The sequence below is a fragment of the Panthera pardus genome, unplaced genomic scaffold (genome assembly GCF_024362965.1).
Source record: "Panthera pardus isolate Hobbes unplaced genomic scaffold, ASM2436296v1 HiC_scaffold_20, whole genome shotgun sequence".
NCBI lineage: Eukaryota > Metazoa > Chordata > Mammalia > Carnivora > Felidae > Panthera > Panthera pardus.
Genome location: NW_026526766.1, coordinates 12,227,702 through 12,244,036, shown reverse-complemented (window position 1 = coordinate 12,244,036; position 16,335 = coordinate 12,227,702). Strand labels below are relative to the sequence as shown.

Sequence of the window (16,335 nt, the reverse complement as noted above, 5' to 3'; positions counted from 1 at the left end):
TCTTTTCCTAGCTTTCCCCCATATGTGACATTAAGCCTCCATGTACACAAATCCCCTTTACTTTTTAGGTTTAAAAAAAAAAAAAGAGTCATCCAAGACTGTGTTCTCGACTGTTTTTATGAAGCTGCCCCTTTCTGTATAGAGTGGTACCTTCCCCTTTCCAATACAGCGGTACCTTCAGAAGTGCTCAATATGCCTGGAGGCTAATTTTGAATAAGAACTTTGTTTCCTGGAGAATTTTAATTACCAGCTTGGTAGCCATTACCATGAGCCTACTCATACCAGAGGCTGTTCTAAGTACTGTGGGGATAAAGAGGTGAGTAATACATGTTCCCTTTACGCAAGAAGCTTACAGTCGGGTGAAAAACAGCCTCCTTGTGGAATGTTGCCAAAGGTATGACATACTGATTTCCTTGTATTCCTCTCAGCCTCATCCTTAAAGGACTGTCCCAATAGCCCTTTTCCCTGTTTAGACCAATAGAAAAGGAATCTGATTTGAAGATTTAATGTGAAATAGTTTGAGTTTTCTTGTGTTGATTCAATTAGTCCTCTGATACATTTTTCTTACTTTTAAGGCTCTGCCTAAGTTTATGGCATAGTTGAGGTTTGTGGCATAAGTGTAATGGTCTGAGTTTAGGCATAAATTGAAAGGTAAGGGTATTTATCAGTTGTTGGGCCCTATTTCATTCTGCCTTCCATCGCCCTAAGTAGATGGATAGCATGGTTATGAAACCTGTGGTAGCTTTCAGTAACATTAAGGTACAGAATAACACCATGTGAATCCATCCGGTTATTTTTTGCCAAACACAGCTGTATTGTGTATGTTCTGACAAACAAAAATGTATAATCGAGCCAGTACATAGCTAGCTTGGGGAGAGGGGAGACAGAATGATGCTCGTGTGGTGGAGAAGAAGCAGTCTGAATTTTAAAATGCCAAAGGCTTCTGTTAATGTTGTTTCAGATCATTAGCTTTTGCCGATTCATGTGTGCTGGCCCAGCCTGCCGTCTTCCTGGAGCCTTCCAGGTCCTTCTCTCCGTCTCCCTGTGTCTTGTCTCTCAGATACTATTGTACTACGGGCTTTGCCACATCTCCTCATGAAGTGAGGAAAGGTCCAAGAGGACCCAGGCAGAATCAAACGGTTAAGCTCATCACACGAATAGCTAGCGTCTAACCTTCGAATTCTGGTGCAACTGTGCATGAGGACAGAACCAACATGACATTATCCTCACCCAGATCCTCATGGAAACAGTTTTGAATTTCACTTTTTTGGTGGGTGGTGACAGCATAGTGTAGTGTGGTATCACACAGTACTCAGGTTGTATATTGTGTTAAGAATAAAAATATGGAAGTGAGTTTCTGATACGACAGGAAAAGATACCTGGTAATGCTGACTACCGGAGAATTCTACCAAACTTGTCAACTGAAGCAGTTACTACACAGAGGTGAGTCTTGCTAAAAAAAAAAAAAAAAAAAAAGTAAAAAATACTAGGAAAAATCAGTTATTTCGTGAAAATGCTGTACCTTTAAAACTTTTTGTAGAAAACATACATAAAAAGCACCAAGTGAAGAAAGCTGAAAGAATTTCAGAAATGTCAGTATCTGTGTGAGTGATCAAGCCCAGATCCTAGGCATCGCTGGGGAATGTATTCTGCAACTGGAGGTGACCTTTATTCTTGGGATAAATTTTTTCTTTTTAACCAAACTGAATCCATGCTCTCATTCTTGTGCTGAATTCCTTAAATGTTTGCAAAGCACCTGTACTGGTTAGAGTTCTCTGAAGAAACCACCAGAATATGTTATATATAGAGATTAATTATGACAAATTAGCTGGTAGGATTATGGAGGCTGAGAAGTCCCGCAGTCTGCTTTCTTCAAGCCGGACACCCAGGAAAGCCAGTGGTAAAATTTAGTTTGAGTCAGAAGACCTCAGATCCAGGGGAGCCAGTGGTTTTAAATGCCAGTCCAAAGGCCAGAGGAGATTCGGTGATGTTCCAGCTCAAGCAGACAGGAAGCAAAAAGACAGGACACTAAATACCTCTGAACAGATTGTATGATGCTCACCCACATTGGAAAGGGCAGTCTACTTGATGGAGCCTACCGATTTAAATGCTAAACACCCTCACAGACGCTCAGAAATAATGTTTAAGAGCATTTAACGTGGGCACCCTGTAGCCAGTCGGTTTAACATTAACACCAGAATGAGCCATCACAGCCTCCCTGTTAATTACTTAGTGCCGGTTTTTAAAAGTCTGCTGCAGTAGTAGCCATATTTGGTCTGGGAGAGGAACGATACTGTAATTCTGATTTTTGAGAAATCTGTGACAGAAACAAAAAGGAAGAGAGAAGTCCCGGCGTTGTGACCGAGTAGAGCTCAGTCCCGCAGTGTGTGTCCGAGGGTGCCCATCCGTCATTTTCCTGTGCTGCTCCCTCTTTCTCACAGCCTCTACCCAGAGCCACACTCTCTCTTCAACAGCCGTCTTCCGTTCTTCGTGTCTGTCTTCTCGTCTGGACAGATGTAATTATCTCATAGCTGGTCTACCCTGTGTTCAGTCCCTTCTTCTATAATCCATGTTCATGACGCCACTAGCCAGTTGTTTCAAACCATACTTCCCAGCAGCACTTCTTAGAGACACGGTTTGAGGGATGCTTGTCTGAAGTACAGATCTGTGCATCTTCTTTTATGACACCTACGGGTGCCAAGGTGGAGTTCAAACTCGTGGTGTGGTGTTCAAGGGCATTCACAATCTGTCCCCAGCCTCCATCCCCTGCCTTTTTCCTCTGCTTTACATCCAGCATCGGAGGGTGTAGGTTTGCAGCCCCCAGGCTGAGGCCAGCCCGCAGATAGATTTTGTTTCCACCTGTAGGATGTTTTTTTCAACTATTTTTCATCTGTTGGATAAACGTTTAAATTCAAGATGAACTTTTAAAGTTAAGATAGAAATCTGGATTTGTTTTCACTTGAAAAAGCAGGTACATAAGTTTCTGCACAGCAACAATTGGCCGGGGCTCATAGCCTCTGCTTTCTCGTGACTGACTCAGCCTGTTCCAGTTTGCTGCAGCCTCCTCCTGTCCATCAGACACGGAGGCAGAGTGTCGACTGCTCCTTATCATCAGGTTTGCTTTGCTCTTTTTTTTGACATTCACTCAAACCCTAGAAGCATTAGAATTTGCAGCCATTTGCCATACCTTCCAGCCACAACAGACACTGTTCCATTCTCGGACTCTGCTGTGCACCATTGCCTTATTTCCATGCCTTTGCTGAGGCCAGCTCATGTCTTATGTTGTCACCGTTGTTGTGGTGCGAACACACACCCACACACAGCACACACTTGTGAAGGCTGTTTGACTGCTCCAGGACGTGGTAATTACTTCTCTGCACTCCCCTGGGGGTCTTTATTCGGACTGCTTGCATAGTAGCGCTTATCACACTTCATTGTCGTTGATTATTTAAAAACATTTTCCCCAGGTAGATTGTGAGTTTGTAAGAAAGAGGGATTATGGCTTGTCTGTCTTTATATACTCAACACCATTGTGTGTTCAACAGACATTTGTCAAATAAGTAACAAGAGTTTGGTAAGCGAGAGGTTTTAGCTCAGTCTGGCTATCGATTCACTGATTGTATTCTGTAATAACAGGGCCTTTCTGGTGTTTACCTCATAGCTTTATCTCAAGTGTCTCTTCTTGTAGTAACCTGAAGGTATTTTGGAGGAAGAGATTAGCCCACCTAGTTGGCCTTGGATTTATTTCTAGATGCATGAAAACATATCTCTGTCAGAGACAGTTGTCCATTGCAGCAACCATTCCCAGGTGACTCCTGGCTTGGGGCCATTTCTGGAATGCCGTTGTGACAGAAAGAATATTGATTTTTCTCTGACTTTTCTATAGCATCCCTTTGTCCTCTCCTTGTCACAGTTGAAATTTAGCTATTTTTCTGTGTATATATGTCCCGATTCATTTTCTCCTTGTGTTGTGATGTGATGTTGAGTTAGACATGTATCAGTGTGTGTAACAAAGGAACATTCATTTGCTCATATATGTTCTGGTATTTGGAGAGAGATCTTGGGTGATTTCAAGAGACCATGGGGATATCAGTAGTTCACATCTGCTGGGTAACAAAGAATATGGTATATGGGGCACCTGGGTGGCCCAGTTGGTTGGATGTCTGACTATGGCTCAGGTCATGATCCCAGGTTCGTGGGATCAAGCTCCACATTGGAGCTCAGCATGGAGCCTGCTTAAGATTCTCTCCCCTTCTGCCTGTCTCCTCCTCCTCCTCTTTCCTCTTCCTTCTCTCTCTCTTTAAAATTAAAAAAAAAAAAAATACGGTATATAGTTGATGAAATGTAGAAGTAAAATAGTTCCTGTTAACTATTGATTATACATGTTTATCTTTAGATCTTGGTTTAGTCCTGACTTGAAGGGGACAAAGTATTGTAGACAGTGTGCTCGATTAAGAAAGAGCATCTGCTTTGCAGGAAAACATCTGTATTTAGACTCCATTTGTCAGCATGCTGAAGTCCCTTGGCAGTGACTTTAGGCAGATTATTTAACCTCTTCCTATTTCCTCACCAAAAAAAGGGAATTGTAAAAGGTGTCAGAGGGTGTTGAGAGGATTGCCTGAGCCAGTGTGTATAAAGCAGTCAGCACAGTGCCTGGCCTGTAGTAGGCTCTCAAGAAACATGAGTTTCCTTTCTCTGGTTTATCCAGAACCAGAGGGGAAGAAGAACGGAAATATACATGTAATTCAGGAATGATTCTTTAATTATGTCCAATATTTCTAAGCTGGTTACTTCTCCTTCTTTGACCCTTTCCCATTTCTGACATTTTACTTCACTCTTAACCTCTTGGATCTAACTGGAATACTTCCTGACGGAGGTCCTATCTGACTTTGAGTCTTGAGTCTGGAGGAGTTGGCAGTGTGTCACAGAGGAGGGGAAAAGGGCTTGTGGCTCTTGCGTGTCACCAGGCACCACTGATGGTTGAGGCTGTTGATCTGAGATTCTTACAAGTTGAGAAATCACCTTCTGTTGAGCAGTCACCGCTGAGACAGCTTGGGAGATTGTTTTCCTCCCTCTGGTGGCATCCAGTCCCACTATAGTTTGTGGAACTGGGCTAGGAGATACAGGCTTTGAAACCGGAATTATCATTGAGTGCTTACTGTGTGTCAGGTACTGTCCTAACACTTCGTGAGCGTGAATCGTTTAACACCCCATGAGGTAGTACTGTTAAGAGCTCCATTTTACATACGAGGAGGAGGACACAGAGGCTCAGACAGATTAAGTGACCCAGTAAGTGGTAGGGCTGGGCTGTGAGTCCAGTAGCTGCTGTTGCCTTGCTAGGGCGAGCCCCTTTCCTAGAGGAAGCCTGACTCTGATTAGCTCTCCTTTCCACACAGCCACAAAATGAAAAGCGGCAACTTACATATGTTCTTTGTTTACTGGCTTCTGCCTTGTGCTGCTGTATAGAAGTATCTCTGTAATGGAGGATGAACTTGTCTTCAATTATGAGTGTGGAAGGAGAGCTGTGTTAAAGTGTAGTTGACTCTTCAGCAGTGCAGGGATTAGGGGCAGTGGAGTCACCCCGCCTAGTGCATTCAGAAATCTGCATATAACTTTTGACTCCCCAAAGACTTAACTAGTAATAGTCTACTGGTGACTGGAAGCCTTAGTGATAACATAAACAGTCAACATGTATTTTGTGGGTTATGTGTTTAATATACCATATTCTTACAATAAAGTAAGCTGGAGAAAAGAAAATGTTAACAAAATCATAAGGAAGAGAACATACACATTTACCGTGCTGTACTGTATTTATCAAAAAATATTGGCATATAAATAGACCTGTGTGGTACAAACCTGTGTTGTTCAAGGGTCAGCTGTACAAATAAATGGTGACTACTGTTGGTCACACACATTTTAATGCCAAAAGGGAAAGCCAAAAGACTAAGTACCAGTTTACCTAGGTAGTATAATGGATTTTGAAAAATTGTAGACTTGAAATTCTGGAAGCTTGTCCCATCATGCACAAGCATCTCCATATAGCTACTTAACAGTTGGATTTTTTTTAATTCCTTATTTTATAAGTTTAGAAATTTAGGTAGTTTCACTGTAAGAACTCATTTCTGATTTCTTTGATTAGTTGATGTTGAAAGTATTCATTTCTTGGGTGGTAAGTAGTAATGCTGTTCCATTGAACAAGTATTTGGTTTGGTTGAACACTCACTGTGTATCAAGTAACTGTGGAGAAATGGGATGAATCTCATTGGCTCACAACAGAGATTGATGTTCTCATCATCCTTATTTCACAGGTAAGGAGACGGAAGGTCGAAGATACTAAGTTATATTGGCAATTAAGTGGAGAAGCTGGGATTCAAACCCAGGCGGTATGGCTGTAAGGCCTTACCACTCCTCTGTGCTGGGGGCAGACATGGAACTTCTTTTGATGGGGCCATACTTTTCTCATCTTTGTTGAGTGAAGGAGTAATCTGAAGGTGTTATTAGACAGGACCTTCCTCCAAGAAAATTTACAGTCTCATCAAGAAGAGATTATTTATACAATATTGGTAACAAAGTAAGATAACACACAGAACATAGAAATAAAAGATTATTGGGATTCTCTATCTCCCTTTCTCTGTGCCCCTTCCCCACTCTCAAAAATAAACTTTTTTTTTTTTTCCAAAAAAAGGAAGATTGTGTCTAGGTAAATAGGTCAGGAGAGACTTTAAGAGTAAAATTTTGTTTTGTTTTGATATTTAGATATAGGAGGACATTTCTGGCAGAGAAGAGCAAGCTGGTAAATCTGAATTGTCCAGAGAGGGCAGGCAGATAGGAGGTGTGTTTAGAGAATGGAGGGGTTTACTTCAGGTGGAGTGTAACACAGGAAGGGCAAGTAGTGGAAGGGCAAGCTGACAAGGAGATTGTGGGTTCTTGTTTCTGACCAGGTTCTAGTTTCCTGGTACATTTCCCCAGCAGTCTCCTGGCGAGCACCCTGTGTGAACAACCACACCTCTTTATCCTCGCTCATACTGGTTTTCCGGTCTGCAGTGCTCGTTACCACTTTATTCACTTATAGCCTTCCCTGGGTACTCCAGTAAGAATTATTTTCAACTGCTTTGGTGGTCCCCAAAATACGGTATGTGTTTCTGCTTCGTAATCATTGCCTTTTGTCTTCTATAATTGTATGTTCTCTCCAACTAAAGGGTAGCCTTCTAAAAGGCAAGATCAGGTCTTACTTATCATTATATCCCTTCTGTTAGTCCTGAGGGCCCACTTTAATATATGCACATTATCAATATTTGGAATATTTGTGGAATTAATCAAATAATAATATAGAAAGTTACGGCTATTTTTCTTGGTAAATATTAAATTAGTGCCAAAAGCTTCTAAAGGTAAAAGAATAGAGATTAATGAGATTATTCTCTTTTTTTCAAGTTTATTTATGTACTTAGCACACACGTGAGCAGGGTAGGGGCAAAGAGAGAGGGAAAGAGAGACTCCAAAGCAGACCTGGCAGTGTCAGTGTGGAGCCTGATGCGGGGCTCGAACCCATGAACGGTGAGATCATGACCTAAGCTGAAATCAAGAGTCGGACGCTTAACTGACTGAGCCACCCAGGCACCACATAGTATTCTTTATAGACGTAATTGTGTTTATGCATATAATGACTTGTCATGAAGATAGAGGACAAAAAATGTATGCTAATGATACCTTTTGTTTCTTATTTACTGAATGTCATAGTAATGAAATCATAGTCTCACAAAAAATGTTAATTTTTTAAGATGCTTGAGAATGAAGTAATTTTTTTGTTCATATAGAATATTTTTTTTTATTTATAACTTTTAGGTCATGCCATTATTTTTTTTAAGTTTATTTTTTTGACAGAGAGAGAGAGAGAGAGAGAGAGAGAGAGAGCATGAGTGGGGGAGGAGCAGAGAGAGGGAGACACAGAATCCAAAGCAGGCTCCAGGCTCTGAGCCATCAGCACAGAGCCCGACGCGGGGCTTGAACTCATGGACCGCGAGATCATGACCCGAGCTGAATTTGGACACTCAACTGACTGAGCCACCCAGGCGCCCCTGTTCATTTAGAATATTTTTAAATGCCTATAGAAATACATTTGTACATGTTCTTTTGTGTCCCAATTATTTATTATAGACGCATATTTTAATTGCAGTATAATTGAGTTATTAAAGACAAGTCAGATGCTGACTTTCCCACATACTGACTGGGTGTCCAGAGGCAAATTATTTAAACTTATATCAGTTTCCCTATCTATGAAGCAGAATAAGAATATCTTGAACCATAATCCTGAGAACTCAATGAAATCGTGTAAATAAAAGACTTACTATGGTGCCTGGTATACACTATTGCTAAAAAATTATAATTATTTTTATTATTTTGCTTTACTTAGTGTTTAACATGAGCTTGGTAGAGGTTATCTTAATTTCATGTCTCTGCATTGATCATCTTAATCCTAAACTTCTCTTTTCAGTTTTAATAAAAGGAAGACAATACATCTAAATATATTAATGATTTTGTTCTATTAAACAAGCTTTTGGAGCTTATTTGAATATATGCGAGTTCTGTCAATATCATGATCACTAAATAGCTAATGAATATGAATGGGCTGTTAAAAAATGAAAATAGAAAATACCAAAGAAAAATGAAAAAAATGTTTATATTAATAATTGTAAATTAAAGTTGTAAGATAAAACAGAAACAGAATAATTTTGTATCTGCTACATTTATTTTTTAAATACAGTTACCTCGGTTAGAGTTACAGGGACATAAGTACACACTTGTTATTCTTGGCAATGTGAATAGATACAATTCATTTGAAGGACAGTTCGGAAATGCTTAGTAGGAGCCATACTGGTATTTACATTGTTTGACCTAGTAGTTCAACTCCTGGAAATATGTCCTAAGAAAATAAGCTAGGAGACAAAAAGTGTGTTTATAGTAATGTTAACTATAATATTAAAAGCAAACAGGAAACAACCTAAGATAAAGATAAATGATAGTATATTACACTAAGAGCTTCTTATGCAGCTGTTAAAAATGCATACTGTAGCAGTATTGGAGAATGCATATGAAATAATACTGAATGAAGAAAGAGAACAAAATTGTGCATTTGTCATTGCTATGACTATGTAAAAATGTGTATGACAAAAGATAATCTTTGCAAAGGAATGTGAATGAATTGTGTTAAATGATCATGAGTAGGTTTTTTTCCCCTTTTGAAAAATTGCACATAGTCAACTACTGAAATATTTGTGGAATTAAAAGAATAATGGTATAGAAATCATATTTCTTTTCCTTGGTCAGTATTACATTAGTGCCAAAAACTACTATAAGAATGAGGAGATTAATTTGCATATTCTTTGTAGGTACGTTGTATTGTGAAGTTGTTTGAGTGTCAGCTTTTAAAAGATTGTTACATTTATCATAAGGTAGAAAATCTTGAGGATATCTTCATACTTCCGGCAGCTTAGAGCAAGGTGTTTACCATTCAAATTACTATGACATGGCATATACATAAGGATAACAGGAGACACAAATATACAGGGCCTTAAAAGAAAGAGAAGCCAAGCCTCAAAGGGTAGGACTCTTTTTAATGTGACTTCTCTTTATTTTAGAACTGATAGATGTCACATGCACCCTGCTGCTTCTAAACCCAGACTTCACCACTGCATGGAACGTAAGGTATGTCTTTCTCACCAGTGATCAAATGAACTTGTCCAAATTTCTGAAGACCTCTAAGCCCCATGAGTTGTTAGCTTTTTGAAAAATGAAATATAAACCATGTATCTATTGCATTTTATGCTTATGCCTTCTACCTGTTCTTTATATTACCTCCATGGACAGTTCTGACTTAAACTTGGCTCCTCCTTGTATGTTTTTGTCTTTGCTCCATAAACTTTCCTGTCTGAAATATAAATTATCATGTTGAATTAGATGCCATTGGATACATGCTTTTATTTTCCTTCCTTTTTAGAAGAGTAGATGCAACCAGTGTAATTGGTTGGTTTGTAAGACATTGGTTATGTATTTGTGAAGTACAGTGGGAAGTATGTAGGATGAGGATTCAAGGCCATGACCTTTTAGTCTCTGTTTAGTTACTAATATTGTGCCTCTATGGGCAGATCACTTCAAGTCTCTGGCACTTGTGATTTGGGGAAGGGATCACATACATTGATTAGTATCTTAGTTCTTTCATCTGGTTATTTTAGCTTTAAACGCAAAATACTTTATGGAAATATCGAAGTTCAGACCAGGTTCCTGTTTTGTTTTTTTTTTTTCACTGAAATTTTTTCAGTTATATAATATGTATGGTTTTTAAAAAATGGTGGTCTCTTTGACTGATACAAATTCTCTTAGAGGAAAGCAGGATACAAGTTAAAGATAAAAGTGAAGTCCTGTTGAACGTTGTGAATACATTTTAAATTTTCCCATAGGAGAGACCATAGATTATAGCTCTTTATCTTTAAAGATGACTTAAACAATTTATTTAATCTTCTGGGTAAGCAGGGTTACATTCTGAGTTAGTGTTCTACAATACCTAGTTTTGTATGTGTCACTGATTTTTTAAAATTTAGTTAACTTCTAATATGTGTCTTTTTAAATTGTTGAATAATTAATATTCAGATATTTAGAGTAAGGAGTAAGAAAAGTATAGAATGAGATACAGGCTTTAAAATTTACATAATCTTAGAATTCTGATTTTCTTTTCTAGAAAGCACCACAATGGTTTGTTTATGAGTGGCTACTATATTATAGGGACATACTATAACTTTACTCATTACCTCATTTAATCCACACAATAGTCGACAACATTTGTTCATTTATCAAGTATTTATTGATCGCTGTATGCTAAGTTCTCGGCACTGGGACTAGAACCACGAACAAAATAAACAAAACCCTGTCCTTGTGGAATTGTTATTCTAATAGGGGAAGAAAGGAAATAAAGACATTTACTAAATAAAATATACATTAGATCAAATGGTGGTTAGATCCTGCGGTGAAACAGTGGGACGGGAAAGAGGAAGGCCAGGAGGAGGATGGGAATACTAGTATTGCAGTTTTAAGTAGGGGGCAGCAAAGACTGCCATGAAGATGGGGATCAATCTGTGAGTTCTGGGGTACGAGCATTCCAAGAAGAGGGAACAGCAGCAAGTGGGAAAGCTGGCGGTGGTGCCCAAAGTGCTCCTTGGTGCACTGAGACAGCAAGGCAGCCCGCGCAGCTGGCACAGCGGGAACGAGGGAGAGAGTAATAGGAGAGGAGGCCGGAGTGTAAGGGAGCCGATCTCACGGGGCTCTTGTAGATCTTCCTAAGCTGTGGTAGGAACTTGGACTCTTACTCAGGAGGGGATGGAAAGTCCTGGGAGCTGAAGAGGGACAGTATCTCACTTTAGAAACTAGCTCCTGTGGAAAGTAGACTGTAGGAGTGCAGGGGGGTGGTTGGGAATTTAGGCAGTGGTTGCGGTAAAAGATGAGATGCGGTTAGGTGAGAGATGCTGTGATTGGAGGTAGAATTTAGAAATGGAAAAGGTGAGATTCTCACTGTATTTTATTGAACCGTATAAGCTTTGTATTTAATAAACCAATTTTAAAGGCACAGATGATGAATTCGATGCGGGAAAGAGAAAGAAGAAGGTCAAGCTTGTGTCTGGTTTTTGGCTTGAGGAATGGAAAGGATGGAGTTGCCCTTTACTGAAATGGGGCTGCCTGGAGGAGGAGCGGATCCAGGTGGGGGTGCTGGGTGGAAGTGAGGAGTTCAGCGTGGGACACATTAGATTTGTGTCCTTGTACTTGTGTATGAATCTGAAGTTCAGGCAGGAGTTCGAAGACAGATGTAAATATGGGAGTCACTAGAAAATGGGTGGTGGTATTTAAGGCCCTGAGACTGTTTGAGGCACCCAAAGGAGTGGGTGTGGATAGAGGAAAGAACCGGCATAGAAAGCACCGGGACACTACAGGTTTCTAGTGTTGCACAATCCAGTATAGTGGCCACAAGCCACGTGTGGCCCTTGAAAGGCGACTCATCTCAGTTGACATGTGCTGCAAGTGTAAACTAGGCATCAGATTCCAAAGACTCAGTACCCCCAAAGGTAAAATATCTTGTTAGTAATTTTTAGATTGAATTACATGTTGAAATTATATTGGGGGCATATTGAGTTAAATAAAATACATTGCTTTATACTTGTTTGTAAGGTAGCTGTTAGAAAAGCTGAAATTACATACAGGGCTCACATTGGTGACTCACATATTTCTGTTGGGCACTGCTGTCCTAGACTGTGTGATGAGGAATCCGTAAGGGAGACTTCTAGGAAGGAGCTATAAACTCACAACTGAGAGCTTTCTTATGGGTAGGGACCACGTCTTTTTTTTCCCCCCTTTCTTTCCCTACCATCGAGTACTCTAGTGCCTGGCACATAATCAGCCTGGCACTGAAAATAATTAAATTGAGTGAAAAAGAAATGAAGGTAATAGAGAAGTGGGAGTACCGTTTTCCCTCGTGCTCTCAGTTCATCATTATCACAGAGGACTTGAAAATCCTTCAACCAGAAAAGATTGTTACTAGCACAGTGTACAAACATACACACGTACATAGACATGTATATGTCTATACACACACACATATATAATTTATTCTATATTTTATAGGGAAGTTCAGTTCAGGAGAAAGAACCTGGTCTTAACATACATGGATCTTGGTCCTTTTTCATTAATTAACTAGCAGTTAACTTTAGAGGCAAACACTGTTAACTTCACAACAGTTTTAGTTTCTATATCTGTGAAATAAAAGATTTGAGCTAGGTAATTTTTTTATGATTCTTTTCAAGCTGTTTTCGATTTTTGCATGGTCTGGTTTTTGGGAAATTCGCTCCATAAATGTGACTTCAATGATATTCACAGCAATCACTTTTGAAAGTTATTCTAGTAAGATGATCAGAGAAGTTTTGTGCTAAAGGAATAAAAAGGAAACCTTTATTCTTTAAAAAAAAGTCCATTTGTGGGTGTGTGTTCTAGTAAGTCTTAATTCGTATCAGTAAGGCTGACATGAAGACATAGGATCATGAGTACATTTTCTGCAAAAACAACCAGCTTTGGAAAGTAAATTGATCTAACCTTGTAAGGTCTCTTGCAGATCAAATACTTAACACTCTGTTTAATTGTTGGTGTATTTCTTGTGCAGTAACTCTGGGAAGCATTGAGTGATTTTGACTGTATGTTAGAAACCACTAAAACATGGTATTAATACATCAGCATTTCATTTTATAGGTATTGTGGCCTCACGGGGGGGGGGGGGGGGAACGCAAGAATAAGTTTTTGAGCTGATTTCCTGTGATTACAGTGAGTGATGGATATAGTTTAAAAATCCAGCCAGTTGCAGAAAAAAAAAATGAATGGTACTTTTTTTGCTTTGAAATTCAGCAAAGTACTTCATGAAGGAGCTTGACTTCATAACAGTGTCCTATTTTTTCCATCATTCCGTGAACCTACATAGAGTAATAAGCAGAACATCTTTGAGCAAAGATAAATAACAAAATAGCTGACACCAAGTTCCCGTGATCGTGTCCTTTACTCATAGCCTATTGAGTTAAACTGGGGACTTTATTTTATGCAGATTAGATGTTTGTTTCCAATCTGAGTTCCAAGACCTTGAGTCTAAGTTACCGATTTTCCCCTAGCTTCAGTTGTCTCTTCTGTAAAATTGAGATGATAGTAGGTTGTGCCGTATGGAATTGTTTTTATAAATCAAAAACGATTAAACCTAAGCATCCAGATCCTGGTTTCTAACACCCTTCTCTAAAAAAAGGAAACAGGCTTCTTGAAGAAATGTCTCATTCTAAGAGCAGGGCAGGAAATATATAAGATGAGTGTGGAATATCTCAAAGAGCCAGAAAGAGGAAAATGATGGGAATATGTCAGGGGTTTCTATAGCCAAAGCTTGAACACCTGAGCAATAACATACCCTTGGATTGTACCCTGAAGTGTAAAATGGGTGTTCATAGTGACTCAGTGACATAAATAATTGACTAAGCAAGCAAAAAGTAGACGGATCTCCCGTATAGAAAGATTCCAAGTAATTTATCCAGGCGGTCCCCTCAGGGAGCTGGAGTACAACTCCCCTACTCCTTAAGTGGAATTTCTTTCCAAAAAGCACAGTGGAGAAACCCGACATGTACCATCTTACCGAGGTCATCAAGGTCAGCATCAGCTGGGACAAGTCATGATGTTTTGTGCCCTGGGAAATGATGCGATAAAGATTGCACTTTGTGGTCGCTTCCTCCTCAAAACCCTGGTCTAACCGTAAGAAAAGTTTCATATGAAATACCTCATTAGGGCTTATAAAGACTGTCAAGGTTTATCTGAGGAGCCTGAGGAGACAGAACCAAACGTAATGTGATGTTCTGGTCAGGGTGCTGGACTAGATAAAGGACATTTGGTAAAAATGAAGGAATTCTCAATAAAGTATGGACTTGCAATAGTAATTTACTGATGGTGGTTCATCAGTTATGACAAATGTACTATAATATATTAATAAAGGAAACTGGGTACAGGGTATACAAGAATTCTCTGTACTATCCTTAGGACTTTTCTGTAAATTTAAAACAATTGTAAGATTGAAAGTTTATTTAAGACTTTTTTTTCTAAGTGATCTCTACACCCAACATGGGGCTTGAACTTATAACCATGAAATCAAGAGTCACATGCTCTACCCAGCCAGGTGTCCCAAAAGTTTATTTAAAAAAAGAAATAAAATTAAGAAATAAATTCTTAAAAAAAAAAAGAAACTGCCTGGGTGGCTCAGTTGGTTAAGTGTCCAACTCTTGATTTTGGCTCAGGTCATGATCTCGCAGTTTGTGAGTTCGAGCCCCACATCAGGCTCTGTGCTAACAGTGCTGAGCCTGCTTGGGATTCTCTCTCTCTCTCTCTCTCTCTCTCTCTCTTAAAATAAATAAATAAAGTTAAAAAATGTTTTTTAAAAAAATAATAAAGACAAACCCCCCAAAAAACCCCAAAACAATTGGGTATCGGCAATTTCATATGGTTCTATATAATACAGGATTGTTTTGAGGATGAAATTAGATAATATATGTAAGTCACTTAACACAGTGCCTGATTCAGGGAAAGTGTACAGTAAATGGTAGTTTTTATGAGGATGATTTTTATTATCATCATTATGGTTATTTCAGACAGAATAAAGATATACAGTAAAAAAAAAGATGGCATTTGTTTATTCACTCATTACTGTGTGCCATGCACCGAGCTAACCAGTGGAGACTTAGCCATGGGCAAGATACACGGCCCCTGGTTTCCTACAAATTAAATCAAGTGACAGCAGAGAGAAACCATAACTAATAACTAGAGATAGAGAGAAGACAGAAAAACTTAAATGAGATGAACTTTGTAGAAATATAAAAGCCCTCGCTTAATTTCATCCCAGTAAGGTTGTGCGTGTAGCACAGCACTGTTCCCATCACCCCCTGCTCTTAATAAAACCACACAGGTGGCCTTTTCCTTTCCAAGGTACTTGTCCCCACATTTATTTGACCTTTGTTTTCTTCCTTCGTCCTCTGTTAGCAGTGTATCACCTAAGGCTTTTAGGATGAATCTCAAAGCCCAGCTTATTCAATATGCCTGAAAATAAAGCCACCTCAAATTTAAGGCAGTACTCCATTTCCTCAATAAGAAAAGTCTAAAAAAAACTTTTTAGGCTAATATCAATATGTAATCTTAAACTATGTGCATGAGATAAGCAAATGTCATACTCTGATAATTTTTAAGTTTAGTCACATACCTTTAAAATAGCATGTTATGTAAAGTATTTTAACTTATTAATTCATCATATTCTTACATTTCATCAAACAATTTAATTCAAATGTTTTATGTGGTTTATGGACATCAGTGACTTTGTCATCATGAGAGCTATTTTTTCAACTTACTCAGCAGTTTTCCAGAGCACATCAAGTTTACATGTATCTAGCTTGTTTGAGATATAGCACTTTATGAATCCATGTGTGACTAAAATTTTTCTCAAGATAGATTCCTACTTGAATGCATTTGAGCAGTTGATTTTCTTTTATGATTATGTCTTGGTTCTGTGATAGCTATTCCTTAATCAATTACTGTATTTCTTTTTCAAGTGATCTTTAAAATTTTATGACAGTATTTAATGCCTACAGTGTTCAGTCCTGTCCCCAGGAATGTTTATTAAATTGTTATTTAAATTTTGCTTGCTTTCTTATGATTCTTTTTGGTGATATTTTATTTTTTTTTTTTTAATGTTTATTTTTGAGAGAGCGAGAGAGAGAGAGAGAGAGAGAGAGA

The 16,335-nt window shown here is 38.8% G+C and overlaps 1 protein-coding gene across 2 annotated transcripts in view; it reads left to right on the top strand.

Annotated features, from left to right (window-relative positions):
- Positions 1–16,335, top strand: part of PTAR1 (protein prenyltransferase alpha subunit repeat containing 1) — a 41,983-nt gene that overhangs the window by 9,802 nt on the left and 15,846 nt on the right. For both annotated transcript variants that reach the window (XM_019463636.2, XM_053907794.1), the window contains exon 3: positions 9,636–9,702. In XM_019463636.2, coding sequence (XP_019319181.1) covers positions 9,636–9,702 — 67 coding nt within the window. The remainder of the gene's footprint in view (positions 1–9,635; positions 9,703–16,335) is intronic.